The sequence below is a fragment of the Podarcis muralis genome, chromosome 5 (assembly GCF_964188315.1).
Source record: "Podarcis muralis chromosome 5, rPodMur119.hap1.1, whole genome shotgun sequence".
NCBI lineage: Eukaryota > Metazoa > Chordata > Lepidosauria > Squamata > Lacertidae > Podarcis > Podarcis muralis.
Window position 1 is genome coordinate 70,813,606 of NC_135659.1, and position 15,570 is coordinate 70,829,175.

The 15,570-nt window shown below is 39.1% G+C and overlaps 1 protein-coding gene across 7 annotated transcripts in view; it reads right to left on the reverse strand.

Moving 5' to 3' along the window:
* Nucleotides 1–235: 235 nt before the first annotated feature.
* The window catches only part of CPNE1 (copine 1), a 54,232-nt gene continuing 38,897 nt past the window's right edge, over nucleotides 236–15,570 (reverse strand). For 6 of the 7 annotated variants that reach the window (XM_077929153.1, XM_077929154.1, XM_077929157.1 and 3 more), the window contains 13 exons: nucleotides 14,121–14,195; nucleotides 12,613–12,684; nucleotides 11,704–11,787; nucleotides 10,884–10,973; nucleotides 7,949–8,047; nucleotides 7,328–7,414; nucleotides 7,185–7,244; nucleotides 6,667–6,800; nucleotides 5,798–5,852; nucleotides 5,667–5,718; nucleotides 5,052–5,185; nucleotides 4,035–4,271; nucleotides 236–3,649 (listed from right to left, as the gene is read on the reverse strand). In XM_077929153.1, the coding sequence (XP_077785279.1) occupies nucleotides 3,533–3,649; nucleotides 4,035–4,271; nucleotides 5,052–5,185; nucleotides 5,667–5,718; nucleotides 5,798–5,852; nucleotides 6,667–6,800; nucleotides 7,185–7,244; nucleotides 7,328–7,414; nucleotides 7,949–8,047; nucleotides 10,884–10,973; nucleotides 11,704–11,787; nucleotides 12,613–12,684; nucleotides 14,121–14,195 (1,296 nt within the window). In that variant the 3' untranslated portion in view covers nucleotides 236–3,532. Of the gene's footprint in view, nucleotides 3,650–4,034; nucleotides 4,272–5,051; nucleotides 5,186–5,666; nucleotides 5,719–5,797; nucleotides 5,853–6,666; nucleotides 6,801–7,184; nucleotides 7,245–7,327; nucleotides 7,415–7,948; nucleotides 8,048–8,114; nucleotides 8,211–10,883; nucleotides 10,974–11,703; nucleotides 11,788–12,612; nucleotides 12,685–14,120; nucleotides 14,196–15,570 lie in introns of all 7 variants that reach the window. The other variant, XM_077929159.1, reaches the window with a different exon arrangement.

Below are 15,570 nucleotides of genomic sequence, written 5' to 3' on the forward strand. Positions count from 1 at the left end.
TAAAAGACATTACCCCCATTTGGGCATTCTTGCTCCTGTGTTTGTCAATATGAGAGTGATGTGCTGAGGAGCTCTGCGACCCTCCCTCCAATAACCTTTTCAATAAGAAGCTAACAGTTTGTAATGACAGAGTCTTTGCACATAGTAATGGGGGTTTCAAGTAACAAAGAAGCCTTAACATCAATTTCCATCTATACTTGTGAAATTTTATTAAAATTAAGAGACGGAAGACACCTTGAGTTTGATAAAGAAATTTAATGGAGTTTGTGGTACACAAGATGATAATTCTTACATGAAGAACCGATTCTTTTCGGCATTAATCAACCAAACCAAGCAGTGCAATAGAATATCAATGTAATAGTTTCCAAAAAAGCAAAGCTTACTTTGGTAAAATACTCCATTTTCTACCAAAGAACCAAGGTGTCATTCCAAGTTGGCCAATAATATTTCCAGTGAAACAGTATGTGTGTAGCATTTCTCCCATGAGAAGGCCCTGCCAGTTATGCCAGCTGAATTCTGCCAGACCAGCAAGAACTGATAGAGACCCCCAGACTGCTACAGCCATGATGTACAAAAGGCATAACTTATTCTGGCTGCAATCAAGACTGTCTTAAAAGGGACTATAGTTTAGTAGCAGTGCATCTGCTTTGCATGCAGAAGGTTCCAGGTTCAATCACCAAAATTTCTAGTTAAAGGATCAGATGAGAAAGACCTCTGCCTGAGACCTTAAAGAGATGTTGCAAGTCAGAGTCAACAGTACTAGGGTAGATCTATAAACAGCATTATCTGGAGAGCTAGTCATACATATATTCTGGCGTATAGTATTGGGGATTACCAAACTATGTGCCAATAGGGCACACTAGTATACTGCAAAATAACACACAGCTCACACTATCGCTACCAACAAAGCATCACAATTGCTCAAAAAGCACTTGGCTAAAAGGAGAGCAAGATGCTAAGATGCATTATTAACTCAATTTGCAAGAGGTATACCTCCCAATTTTCCACAGAACTGATTAAGAATATTTATGTTTCTGAATGTTAAATGGTGTGTGCTTCTCCTGTTACTCCAGGAGAAAAACCAATGTTGTGCCCTAGGCACCAAAAGTATTGACTACATTGACATCTGCAGAAAATCAGGACCGCTATAAGAGAATGGCAGCTTTCATAAGGAAAGGCACAAGCATTTCAGACTTCAACATACTCCAGTACAGACCAGCGTTTGAGTTCAAAAAGTACCTGTTCAGCCAGTAAATTACTGTTTAGCTTTGGAAAAGTCACTATTTGCAAAATGGAAATGTGAATGACAGATAGAAGTGGTAGAGCAATGTAAGCATTGTATCGCAGTGGTTTATACAGGCCAGAAGAAAAAGAAGCAAGCAGCTTTCATCATAATGCATTATCACTTTTATTGTACTGAAGAAAATAATAATCACATTAGAGTTTAATTCGTCTGCACATAGCATCTTTCTTAAGGTTCAGAAATAGATAACTTTCAATTGTAACAGATTCAGCTTCCTCAACCTTGGTCCTCCAGATGTTTTGAGACTACAATTCCCAACATCCCTGACCACTGGTCCTGCTAGCTAGGGATCATGGGAGTTGTAGGCCAAAAACATCAGGAGGGCCGAGGTTGAGGAAGCCTGGTGTAGCATATACCTGCAACAGAACAGCATTCTGAGGTGGCAACAGGAATTATACTATTTCAGAATGCTTGGAGGAGGTGTCATTTTTAAATGTTACCCCAGATAATTTTTTTAAGGAAATCTCTGCTAAGTTTTCTACCTGCAGGAAGAAGTTTGTTTGTTTTTGTTTTTAAATGCAAGGAAGCATTAAAACACTGAATGCTACTTACTGTACATGCAGTCTGGTGATACGGTCCATTCTCCCACTTTAGAAATCTACCACCTCATTCTTAGAAACTGCTTGAACACATGTAACCCACCAGAAGTAACAGCAAAGGAAGGTCCTAGGCTTGTAGTATTCACTGTATATTTTGTTCCTGGAGAACTAAGTGTACGTTTCACATAGCTGTTGAAATGATAAATATTGCAGTTCTAATTGAAACATCTATAATTTGTAGATCTAATTTATACAGGATCAAATTTATGCATGGATCAAATTGCAGTTTCAAAAGAAGAGGCTATTTAGGTATTGTGCAGGGATTTTACTCTAATGTAATTTTCTTATATTTTGGAACAGTAATTAGTAATAGTTGGTAGTATTAAATATTAAAGTTCTCCATATACTGTTTTCCTTAAATCCAATAAAGATTTTATATGATGTTTTAAAGTGCTTAAATCCAAAAGCTGTAGGACGCATGTGATACATTTTATAAACAATACAGCTAAAATAATTTTGCCTAAAGCAAGCATCCAAGCTTTTGCTACAAATAAAACTACAGGATTGTAAATATTGCAATAAACCTGGGACAGATAGTGCAGCAGTTGCTTAACAGTACATCCACACACACCCCTTTTCCTAAGTGATAATTCAGAGACAGAAACACAAATTACCTCACTTGCTCTCCCCTGCATATCAGTGCACAGCCCAGTTTGAAACACACTGACCAAAATGCCCTTGAGAAAGAATTTTTATATGTAAACAGCACCTTTGAAGCAAGAATCTCTTGATTTGCATTCGATTTTGGGACCTGAAGCTTAAGGTTTCATTGTAAATAAAGTACTAAAAAATTCATTGGCATTCCATAAAGGCATAGTAGAAATTAAGGCAATCAGTGATTTTGGTATATATCAATGCAAAATGATTTCTCTTTCTAGACACAGAAGAGACCATCCAGCAATACATGGTAAGTAATATATAACTATATATGTAAACTTTATAGCAGCTAGATTTCAAATACATTCTAAACTGAGAGAAGCAACCACTCACAAGACAATTCTTTTTAGTGAGCTGCATGAATACCTGGCCATTTTTTTCCCTTTTAGGTTTTTTTTGTAATTTTAGTACAAATATCTGGTGTTTTCATAATTTGTTATGAATGAACCTTCACAACTGACTAAAAATGCAGTGAAGGGTTGAGCAGATTAAATAATAATATGGGAATGGGATATAAATCAGCAAGGGACAGAAGCAAGCATTAGCAGCCATTTTGTGATATAAGAAGTTTCACCACCTTCTGAAAACCATGTCCCAAGCTCCATTCAGGTTCTGCAACTTCAGCAGAAAAATTAAAATTAAAAAAGCTTTCTTTTAAATCAAGGGCTAGGATCTTGACTTTTAAAAAACAAACAAACCCAAGATTCTTCACTAGGATTGTGTGCTGCACAGCATGGGCAGGTAGACAGAATGCAAATGGATTTGGCCATAAGGTATTCGTCAATTTTCTAATAAGAACTGCCAAGAGCACTAGTATTCCTATATACTGTCTGCAAATATATCATATTCCCAATATATGTTGGAAGTACAGAAATATTGTTTTGAATGCAGAGTAATACATAGGGGAAAGGACTATTCACTGGAAAGCTCTATATGCAGTATTCTTTTCCTTGTAAATGAAAGGTATTGTGCTTTATGGCTGTTTTTCTGAAGGCATCTTCATGGGATTCAGGCCAAGCATCTTGAAGTAGGATACCAGTTGCTTAGGAACTTCAGCTAACACTGACTGGCTAAGTGCCTCACGAGGAGCCTGTAACGAAGAAAGAGCAAGACAACATGACGACAAGAACAAGAAAAGGAATGGTTTTCATAGCTGGCTTTGGACATTGTTATTATTAATTTTTTAAAAATTGTGCAAACAATGCTATGAGAAATTCTGGGTCAAACTACGGATTATGGTTTACTAAACCATGGTTTAGCATTACGTGTGAACTGTGTACAGCAGCCTCATTATGATTTGTTTACTGCCAACAAAACACAATCTGAAGTTATAGTTTGTGGTTGGATTATGAAATTTGGCTTGTTTTGCCTACATTGTAGCATTATGTGTGAACCAAAGAGTTTTCAAGAAGTAAATAATATTGCCTGCTGACAAAGTATAACTATCTGGAAGAGTTAGGTATTCTTCAACTTACATTCTGGAACCTCCTGAAGGGCACAAACTGGACAATATCTCGTGCAGCTGGTTCCCCTGACAAGGACTTTAGAACACCATCGTCTCCATCAAGGAATTCCATGGCATTGAACTCAGCGCTCCCAACTCCAATGATAATGATAGACATGGGCAGCTTGGAGGCATTGACAATGGCTTGCCTGGTTTGGTCCAGATCGGTGATCTCCCCATCTGTGATTATCAGCAAGACAAAGTATTGCTGCAAGAAAATTAGATTAGTCAATAGAGGTTGACTTCAAATCTTAGGCAAGAGTTAAGGAAGGGACTGAAGGGCTGATGTTTTTATACTTCTGTGTTTGCTCAAATATAAAGAACGATCTGCACACTGTGTCTCACAACTTCGTAAAGCATGAAAGAGTAAAAAAAACAAAACTGGATTGAAAACAATAAAATACAGTACAGTAACTTTAAAAACCCAGTTCAATTCTCAAACCTGCTATTTCACGTTAGCTTTATTTGAAATCATTTTGGATAACCTAGGCTTTAGTACTTCAAAGGTTCACGCACACTTCCATTTGTCCCGTGATTTCAAGTTGTGGGTCCAATAGGTTTTAGGTTTGTCCCACTGCTTTCTCATGGAAAACCTGTTGTTTACTGCTGAATCAGAACAAACATCAATCAGGTTTTCTGTGGATTGACTTTGTTCTGATTCAGCAGTAAAGAGGTTTTCCTTGGGAAAGCAGTGAGAGAAATGTAAAGCGTTTTGGACCTATGACTTGAAATCACCAGACAAATGGAATTTTAGTATGTCCTAACTCTACCACATGGGAATGAATTGCAGAGAAAACACAGAATTCAGAGGGTAGAGCCTGATTACAAATCCATTCAGTATCTGAAGTTTCATGGCAGACTATGGTTTCACAACAGTGAAGTAATGAAAGAATACTAGCACACCTTTAAATAAATGCATCGTGACATTTTTTCCCAATCCATCACTTAAAAACAAAAACATCCAAAATATTAAATCAAACAGACTCACAGAAGCAGTATTTTGCTGTGCTGCCTGAGCAGCAAACCTGGCAACATGATTTATAATTGGAGAGAAATTTGTTGGACCATAGAGACGAATCTGAGGCAATGCCTGGCGATATGCATCCACAATTCCCTGGATTCCTGAAAAATGGAAACACCAATTGTTATTGCAATAGTTTGTGTGTATGTATGCTGCTTATTTCCCACTGTTCTCCATAAATCCTCCCACGGTTATTCAACTTTTATCCTTTCTGTCACAAAATGGAAATGGCAATCTAATGTGTGCACAATAACTGAAGTTGAGCAGACACGCCTTCCCCCATTTCACCACATTTGTAGGGTGTGTGAATCAGTTATTTTCAGAGGATGGCAAAACATGTACTGCCTGCAGCACATAGCATAATTCTTGGAGCCTTGCAGAGGTGGTCACTGGCTGCCAAGAGGACTGTGGCTACAGAACAGGTGAAGTGGCAAAGAAGATATACCAACAGTCATGCACTTTATCCTGACAAAAACTCTAGAAACCCTGCTGGTCCTGTTCTTTATTTTTAATGGAACATACTCTCTGATGCACACTTTGTCAAATTTGATTACTGGCTCATGAAGATTACTAAATGCTTACCTTGGCAATAGGGATTTGTAGGGTTAAAGTTCAATGCAAATTCATGGGATACCTGGGAAAGAGACACACTTAGTCATGTAGCCAAATACCAATGCATTTGAACTAAGAAACACTTGAACTAAGAAACTCACCTTCCAGTCTGGAGGAACTTGAGCTCCAAACCCAAAGGCAGGGAACAGTTTGTCACTGAAAGATGTAGGGGGTAGAGGAGGAGGAAAGATAGATATGTTACCTTCAACTGAACAAAAACAATTCATAGTTACCAATGCTGCAAGCTGGCAGAAACTGCATGCTACCTCAGAAACCAAAACTGCTAAAAGCGAAGCAAGCAGTAAGCGTGCAGGGGAGCGAGGCTTCCAGGAGCCAATGTTGTAATCGAGTTGACTCCTCCTTCAGTTTAAAATGTCAGGGAAAAATGCACACTCATTCCATGAGCAGTGATAATTTTCATTTATACATGACTGTCTACAGCTTCTGCTCTCAAGTACCGAGACTCAGTACAGTGGTGCCCCGCAAGACGAATGCCTCGCAAGACGAAAAACTCGCTAGACGAAAGGGTTTTCCGTTTTTGGAGTCGTTCCGCAAGACGAATTTCCCTATGGGCTTGCTTCGCAAGACGAAACGTCTTGCGAGTTTGTTTCCTTTTTCTTAAAGCCGCTAATAGCCATGCTTCGCAAGACGAAAAAACCGCAAGACGAAGAGACTCGCGGAACGGATTAATTTCGTCTTGCGAGGCACCACTGTAGTGTCATTTTATGAGCAAGCAGAAAAGAAAAACAATCACTTACTCTCATAAAGGAACCAACAAAACAAAGAACAATCTACTGCAACTCTCACTGAATTACCATTCTCAGCAATAACCCGAGATGCAGGAGATGCATAATCCATAAAGGTTGAAGGGACTGAAGTTACTCAGTCAAATACATCACTTTTAACTCTATTAAATTTCACTTATTTCTAACGCTTGCAGCTAGAGCAGCTAAGAATAGTTTTAACATACGTGTCATAATCCTGTACCACGTTCCCCACACACCAGATGGCCGTCAGGTATTCATTGATCCCATTTGGACTGATATAGTGAAGAGAATCTGGTGACTTTGGATCTCCATTGGAGCCGGTGAAATCTATGCCCACCTGACACAATAACAAAGAACACAAAGATAATATTTCTTTCTGGAAACAGGCAACCAAAGCAAACCCAACATTCATGGAAGTTGACTTCAAGCATACCTAACACCAGTGAAGAATGCTGCTGAAATAACCACTAAAAAACCCAAGGCAGCTGAAGAAAGGCCAAACATTAGGTTCCCCCAGTATGCAACCAGGGAGACTATGTATTAGAAAGATCAGTGAATTCATTTTGTTTAGTCTGGCAGATATACAAGCAGCAAACTTATTCACTGACAGATCTAGTAAACAGGTTTTTGTCCAGTTTAAGTGCAATGGCTTTTTCACAGGAATATATAAATGCTTGCGTTATGTTTTAACTTAGGCATGTAAACAGGTGACCCAACTCACAATGAAATTAATTTGGCAGCCTCCCATGATGTAATCCAGGAAAGAATATTCCATTTCAATCTGAAAAAAACAGCACACAACTGTTACAACTTCTACACTACAATCACAGAATAGCAAACTCTTCTGTATGAAATGCTCCTTACTTTGCAAGACTTCACTCGAACAATGCCAGAGTTTTTATAGCTCTTCTTCTTTCTCTTCTTCTCAGGGTGAATACACTCAAATTCCAACTACAAAGAAAGCAACACACATCAAAGGAACTTGTTCTAGTTAATGAAATGAAACCACATAGTTCACATTTTAAGATACACAGGACAAGACCCAACTTGGAAAAAATAATGGTAGCCGTGCATACTGGCAAGTGATCACAGCTTGACCGCCGGGTCAGCCCGGCACCAAATGAAACCATGCAGATCCGTTGGGAGCTTGCTTTTGACCTCTACGGGAACCCTCAATGTCCTGGTCGTCCCCCGGACCTTCTCTGGGGCACTCGTTGCCTGCAAGCTGCCTAAAAACTCCAAAAAGCAGCAACCAGTTCGCTGCGATAGCAAGCCTGGCTTCCTTTCCCCCTCGCGGTAAACCAGGAAGTAGAAATTAGATATCTTGGGATGACTTAAAATACAACATCTATTGCTTCCTAGGAACTGTAAAGGGTGCTGGGAATTGTAGCTGTGTGAGAATAAATTTATTGTTTCTATGATTCTTCTTTGCAATGAGAAATAGGTTCAATTAGTTAATAAAAGAAGGTAAAAGTAAAAGCTCACCGGAGAGCTGCCACCTGCCTTCTGTAGCTGGGAGAGGTTAGTTTCAAAAATGCCTATCAAGTCATGTGACCCATCACTATCATAATCTGAACAGTGCACCTGAAAGGAAAGAAAGAGCAGGCAATGGACAAGCAGAACTTTATAATAGAGAATGACTGCTGCTCACCGCTTGGTCTCTCGCTTCCAACAGCTTTGCAGTGGCGCATGTGAATTCCCCTATCAAATCTGAACTGGTGCTGTCATCCATATCACTAACTGAAACCTAATAGTAAGAGAGAGACCCAAAAATGAGTCCTTGAGGAGAGCCATGGGTACGAACCTGTTTAGTAGGCAATGGAAATGCAACTAAAATGCTAAGCAGATAAAAAAGAAGAAGAAAATGACTGTTCCAAAGCTAAATTAAGTAAAAATCCAGTTATAGAAGCCAAGCAATCAACTGAAATTAAGTCTTATATAAGTCTTATAAAAAGAAACAATGGGAACAAAACAAAAACAGCACAAAAACCCAAGACATTCAACAGCAAAGAAGAGCCTTAACACAAACCGTATAATCCAAAGTTCCCTCCCTGGTGATATCTAGTCATGCAAAAACCTGCAAGCCTCATTCTCAAAAGTCAAATGAAATATGACCTGAATGTCCATGCTAAGCCATTTAGATAGTCTACAATGGAAGGAACACAGGACTCAATTGAGAATTGCTATGTATTTGGGGCTTAAAATAACTTTGAGCAATGCTATAGTTTAAACAACAGGTAGCTTTCAACACTGCCCTTGTTTACCAGCAGATTGAAAAGATAAGAATTACATTTAGATACAATACATGGCTTACATATAAATGGTTTAATCGTAAATATATTATCTTGAATGCACATCCCTCTAATTTGTTTGTGACCAACATTCAGTGATGTGTTTTTAGGAGTAGAGTAAGATTTAAAACAGCACAAGCCAACAGTGTGCATCCTAGAACACCATCAATTGAAAAGCAGTACCTTTCAGTAATGGCATAGATAGGGGGGAAATGCATCCTTCTCACCAGATTAGGAGGTGACAAGTGCTCCCGGTTTACACTTGAAAATCAAATTGCAAACCTAACTGAACCAAGGAGCCGATGCTCCTTTTATCCCCTGATCTATCTACACACCAACCATTATCACTCTTGTCTTGGATTTAGTTTCAGTTGGCTCTGCTTAGTTTCAATCTCCCTCTCCTCAGGCAGGGAAAGCTTTTGCAAGTGCAGCTCCAGAAAGATACATGAATGTAAAATGCTCTTCTCTCCTTGCTTGGGTGGGAAGGACATGCATTTTATAGGTGCACATTTGGTGCTGTCATCCAGCATGCTCATGCATATTCTGAATAAATAAAGAAGAATGAGAGCACTCCAGCACAACCCCAAGGACAGTTACTAGAAGGTTATTAGAATGACTGTTCATCTGATTCCCCTGGGAATGGCTGGGCAGGTTAAGAGCTGAGTCAACCTACCGCAGGCCTATTTACACATGCCAGGTCGCACAGTTGTACTATCAACTGCTCTTGCTGTAAGTTCTTATAAACCCCCTAAAGTCAAAATTTCCTTCATTAATCTCCAAGTAGAGATAATCTACTGACACTGCTAACACACCCTCAGTTACATAACCAGGACATGACCCAGGTTAGAAATACCCGATCTAGTTGTGATCAGCAAAAATGGAAGGTTTGACAATGAGCGACAGCTGAGAGGATCCTCAACATTTATGTTTTATTCCTCCAATTGTGACTATCTCACTAAAGGTATCTAGCATCTTCCATTCCTTTACGTGAGTATAATACTCCCTCTTCCCAAGCAGCCTTAACTTACCAAGACAGCCAGCACAAAACATAAGAGCTGCCCATCTGGATCAGATCAAAGGACCATCTAAGTCCAGCATTCTGTTGTGACAGTAGCCAATACAGATGCCTCTGCCAGGGGTGGAGACCTGTGGCACCTAGATGTTGTTGGAAACCAATTACCGTAAGTCCCAGATAGTATGGCTAACAAGCAGGGGTGATGGGAGTTGCAGCCCAGCAACGTCTGGAGGGCCAAATGTTGCCCACCCAAGGGCTGTGAGAAGCTTGCAAGCAGGCTAGAAAGTCCAGGTTGTGAAATTTGGTTGGCCGGCATATTAAAAATCCTATTTTAAATGGCAATTTTACCGGGCAGTGGATATGACTTCACTTCTGAACACCAACAAATTAAGCATATTAAACAACTGAATTAGATACTTGGAAGTGCATTTTTTTAAAAAAGCAGTGGTCTCGTAGAGGCTTTGCAGTCACTATATAGTTTAGAATGTTTGGGTATGAAGATAATAATTTCATTAATTAAGCCACAAAAACCATAGCTTAAAAACAGAGCCAAGCATCCTCCAAAGGGCATTTTGGTACACTCAGGTCATATTTTCAAGCTTCCCCGCAGAACCAGCAATACTACAGACTTACTTTTGAAAATTCAAGCAGCTATTTAGGTCTTCATGATCTTGGTCTTCCATAAAACTACATTTAAGCGTGTAGGATTAAATAATATTATTTATTATTTTCAGACATAGTTGTAGTCCACAGTGGATGTATACTGCAAAAACTAGTCTATACAGAAAGACAGCTCTGGCAGATGATGTTTCCAGGTTAACCAATAAACAGAACAAAGGTTCCTGCTCAGTTAGAGGGATGGAGAATAGCTCATATTGCCAGTATTCTCAGTGCTGAAAGTATATTTCAAAGAAATAAATGGGTAAGCACACAGAAGGAAATCTGGTGCAAAAATAATGGCAATCTAATTAAATTATTGGGCAGCCACACATTATTTGGCTTTAGTTCTTTCACAGTCAGACTTCATATTGCAAAAGATGTTTATAATTAAATCAAATGGGTTCTCTAACCTGTATTTTATTTTTATTTTTTGAAGTTAAATTATTGTCATCACCTTCATTGGTTTGTTGAAGTCACCACCACAAAATGTTTGCAGAGGAACACTGAACTTTCTCCAGCAGGGATTTAAATTGTTCTTAATTACCTATAAAAGAAATCAAATTACAATCAAGCGCCTGAGATCTCTCCTCATCCTACAAGTACATTATGACAATGGCATTTCCTCACCTAGAATTTCCGCAGATTATTATTTTTTAAATAATAATTCTGTTCCAATAGCTGCATAACAATTTTCTGGATGAAAAGTAGAGTACCATTGTGATAAGACATAACTCATTGCTTATAGGCAAATATATATTAATACACTTGATGTATATGTAATAAACATATATGAATTTTCTGTATTTTTTTAGCCAATTTCTAGTTTCGTACCTACATAAATTTAAACATGCATCTCAGCTGAACGTGCAGTTTGGCATAAGTATGAGATTTTGGGTGGCTACAGCTGCAAAATTTAAGAGCTGCTGCAGTGCCTTCCAGACATCCCAACTGGCTTGCACATCACTGCCCAAATATGAGAAACATATAGTGCGCTGAAGTCTGAAAACCACTAGCAGAAGAAATTACTATGTAATGCAGCCCACTCTGCCCACTGAAAATGTGTTTCTGAAGGTCGTAATCCCTCTGGAAGAGTGTGGGATGGGGAGGTATCACCCAAAGTCTGGCTGAAGAACTTTGGATTGGCAGAGCTTCACTTATGCATAATGCCTCTGCCTGATTTTGTCCAAAGAAGTAGCAGCTCCATTTTTTTTGCAACTGAGTTCAGAATTCATTAAGATATAGCAGCTCCTTACACATCACTGTGTAAATCCTACCTCTGATCGGTAGACAAGCTGCCATTTTCCACCATCACTCTCCTTATAAAACTCCAAAAATGGATCAGATTTGCCCAAAAAATCCTGTGTAGAAAAAGAACCTTGATCTTTATACAAATAATAATTCAGCATGTAAGAACTTCTAGAGCAACATACCTTTCTGCTATTCATATTATATCTATTATTACTGGCAACACACACACACACACAGAGAGAGAGAGAGAGAGAGAGAGAGAGAGAGAGAGAGAGAGAGAGAGAGAGATCAAGCATTCAACGTATAACAGCTTATTTTTCAGTCACAGATGTTTCTGTTCGGTCCTTTTGTTCATTTAGTAGTCTGCAAATAATGCACGCCTATGCTCAGCTAAGGCAAACTATAAAGTGCTTTAAGCACCAAAATCCATGGTAGCAAAAGCTGAAATTATTATGCTTCTCTAGGAAATCTGTACTTCAAGAATTAACTTCAAAAAATTAAAAAAGCTTTACAAAATAAAAATAATAGTCACTTTTAATTTCAAGTGTGGTCTACACACATGCCTCTCACATCCCCCATTCCTTCAAAGCAACAGACAGGTCCATTCTCATGTAAGCCCTTAATTACTACATTTATTGCCATTTCATTCTTGATGGTTCTGTCATGACATACCTTGTGAAACCTATTCACACGGGTACTGCTATAGAGCCAGTGTGGGGAAGTGTCCAGCGATCTAGTCCCCACTCAACCATAAAGCTCAGTGGGCCAGTCAAGCCTCTCAGCCTAACCTACCTCCCAAGGTTGCTGCGAGGATAAAATAGAGTGGGGAGAGCTCTGTACACTACCTTGAGCTCCTTAGAGGAAAGATGGGGTGTAAATGTTGGTTCAAGTACCGAATGAACTGGAAAGAGAGTTACTTTCAAGATATCATTTACCTTTTTGTCTAAATTCCGGGCTTCAACATCTAAGGACACAACTCTAGTGTCTTTAATCTCTTCTGCAGAAATCTAAAAATTCAAGGGGAAATAATTTCAGTGTATCAATTTTGTAAAGTATTTCTAATTTGAATAATGCAGGCCGTTCAAATACACAAATTATAAAACAAATTCACCAATGTACTTCACAGTTAGCTTAACCAAAGGAGAAATATGTGAAGCTATTATGTTCCAAATACATTCGCGTGAAGCATCAGTGTTATTTACTTCCTAGATTCCTCTTGTGATAATGTGACTGCTGTGGAGTCCAGAAGCTGTTTGAATTCCTTGCAAAATGGTTTCGTTTTTTTTAAGCAGACCTGAACCACTTCATACTCCGCACATGCATTTGACAATAATGAGGTTAGTTGTCCTGTTTCACTCCCCTCACCTTTTCATTTTATTTTTTTAAAAAAATATGTTTAACTTTCAGAGGCCTGACTTAGCCCTATTGAAATGAATGGGAATGGGAAACTACAAAATGTCTACGCTATTCCCAGCAACTTCTCAAAACAAGATAGACAAACCCTTAGCATTCATGCCTATATAATGATTTCTCTATCACTTACCTATTTTGATTTTTTTTAAGGCCTGTACATTCCTGTGTACACACAACACACCCACCCACAATTACAAAAAGGATCACAGAGGTTTGTTGGTCTCCAGGAGTAAATTTCAACCTAGGGTTAATTCTGCTTTGCTTTGACACAGGAGTTAACATAGTCTAAACTTGAAATGTTTTATTTCTTATTTGGAAAAAGAAAATACAAACAGCAACCCTCATTAGGCCATTGAGGTTACTGAGGTACATTGGCCCACTTCCACTATTTACTATGAGGCCAGTATTTCACTTAGGTATTATTTGGTTTCTGTGTTGTTTCCTCTTCTGTTATAAGCCAATATCTCATAGATCCCTTTTTCCCCTCCAGGACTTCCCGATAGTCCAATAAAGAATTTAAATAGATATTGAGATTTCCAATGTAGCCCAATAGCTTTTGTATTGGATCACTTTTTTTAATATGACACTTAAAAAATGCTATTTTGTCTGTTAAACTGGAGTAATTGTGAAATCGATCATAATTTTTAAATTTATGTTTATTTCAGATAGTTCTATATCACTTAATATTTAAAATTAATGGTATATATATTCTTAAAAGAAAAACACTCACAATTCAATTTGTTCATAAAACCAGAAAATTACCTTAAAATGCCTGCTGAAATAAGGAAGACTTTGTCATGTGATTGAAGTTCAGCAAAGGATGTCTAATCTCAGTTGGGAGTGAATCCCATAAATGTGGAACACCCCCCCCAAAAAAACCCCACACTGAATGAATGGCTCCTAGTAGTTATGAGCCACGCAGTTGAGCATTGGGGGACCACCAACAAGGATTTTAAAGGGTTCCCCAAAGCAATTATTGGTGAAAAAAATTGTAGAGGAACCTTAAACAAGCCAGAAATGAGTTTCTTACCGTAACAGTGCCTTTTCCTGCAGGTTTTCCTTTCTTCAGCATTAAAGGCTGAGTGACAGTTTTACTCGACACAATCTAAAGAAGAATGAAATCTATGCACCCATTACAAAAGTCACATAAAGTGATATATTCTACCCTGAGGCAGAAATGCGAAGGAAGAAATATCATCGGCAAGAAGCCAATTAACATGCTGTCAACACAACAGACATTTTTGCAGCTATCAGTTATAACAGCCAATCATAACTATTTACATAGTGTGAAATTTTATTATGAATCCCAAAAGCATTTGCCAAGATACATGTCAATGTAACTATATAAGTGTAATGAGAAACAGATTTGAACTTTTATGTGATTTAACCATTTGGATTTTCAGACAGTTCCCAAAGCCTCAGGATGCATTATTTTAAATTAAAAGGACAAACACAATAAGGATCAAGTAAACTCACATGCCAAGGTACTGAAAGGATTGTGTAACTCAGCCCTAAGGACAACATCCAATGCTGTAACAACAATGTTATGGCAGATGACTTGCTGCCACCCTTATCCGGAGCTTTCATTGTCAGCAATGTAATACTTCTCCTTTACATCCACAGGTGTGGCAGTGGGTGTGCTGGACTGTTGCCTTGCCTTGGTAATGGACTGGATAAGAGCCAATAAAGTGAAGCTCAATCCAGATAAGACAGAGGCTGTTAGTGGGTGGTTCCCTAGACTGCATGGATGGGAGGTGGCCTGCTCTTGATGGGGTTCCACTCCCTCTGAAGGAATAGCATGGAGGTGCCACTGGATCTGTCGTTTGAGGCTAAGGTGGCCTTGGTGGCATGGAGTGCCTTCCATCAGCTTTGGCTGGGGACCCAGCTGCACCCCTATCCGGACAGGCAACCAAAATGGTCAAAGGCCTGGAAACGATGCCTTATGAGGAACGGCTAAGGGAGCTGGGCATGTTTAGCCTGGAGAAGAGGAGGTTAAGGGGTGATATGATAGCCATGTACAAATATATAAAAGGATGTCACATAGAGGAGGGAGAAAGGCTGTTTTCTGCTGCTCCAGAGAAGCGGACACGGAGCAATGGATCCAAACTACAAGAAAGAAGATTCCACCTAAACATTAGGAAGAACTTCCTGACAGTAAGAGCTGTTCGACAGTGGAATTTGCTGCCGAGGAGTGTGGTGGAGTCTCCTTCTTTGGAGGTCTTTAAGCAGAGGCTTGACAACCATATGTCAGGAGTGCTCTGATGGTGTTTCCTGCTTGGCAGGGGGTTGGACTCGATGGCCCTTGTGGTCTCTTCCAACTCTATGATTCTATGATTCTATGGATAGCTTAACTTCTGCTGTCTATGTTCTGGTACATGGGGTTGCCTCTGAAGATAGTTCAGCTGGTGCAGAATTCAGTGGCCAGGTTGCTTACAAGGGCCAGGTTGCTTACAAGAGCATATAGCACCAATCCTGAAGGA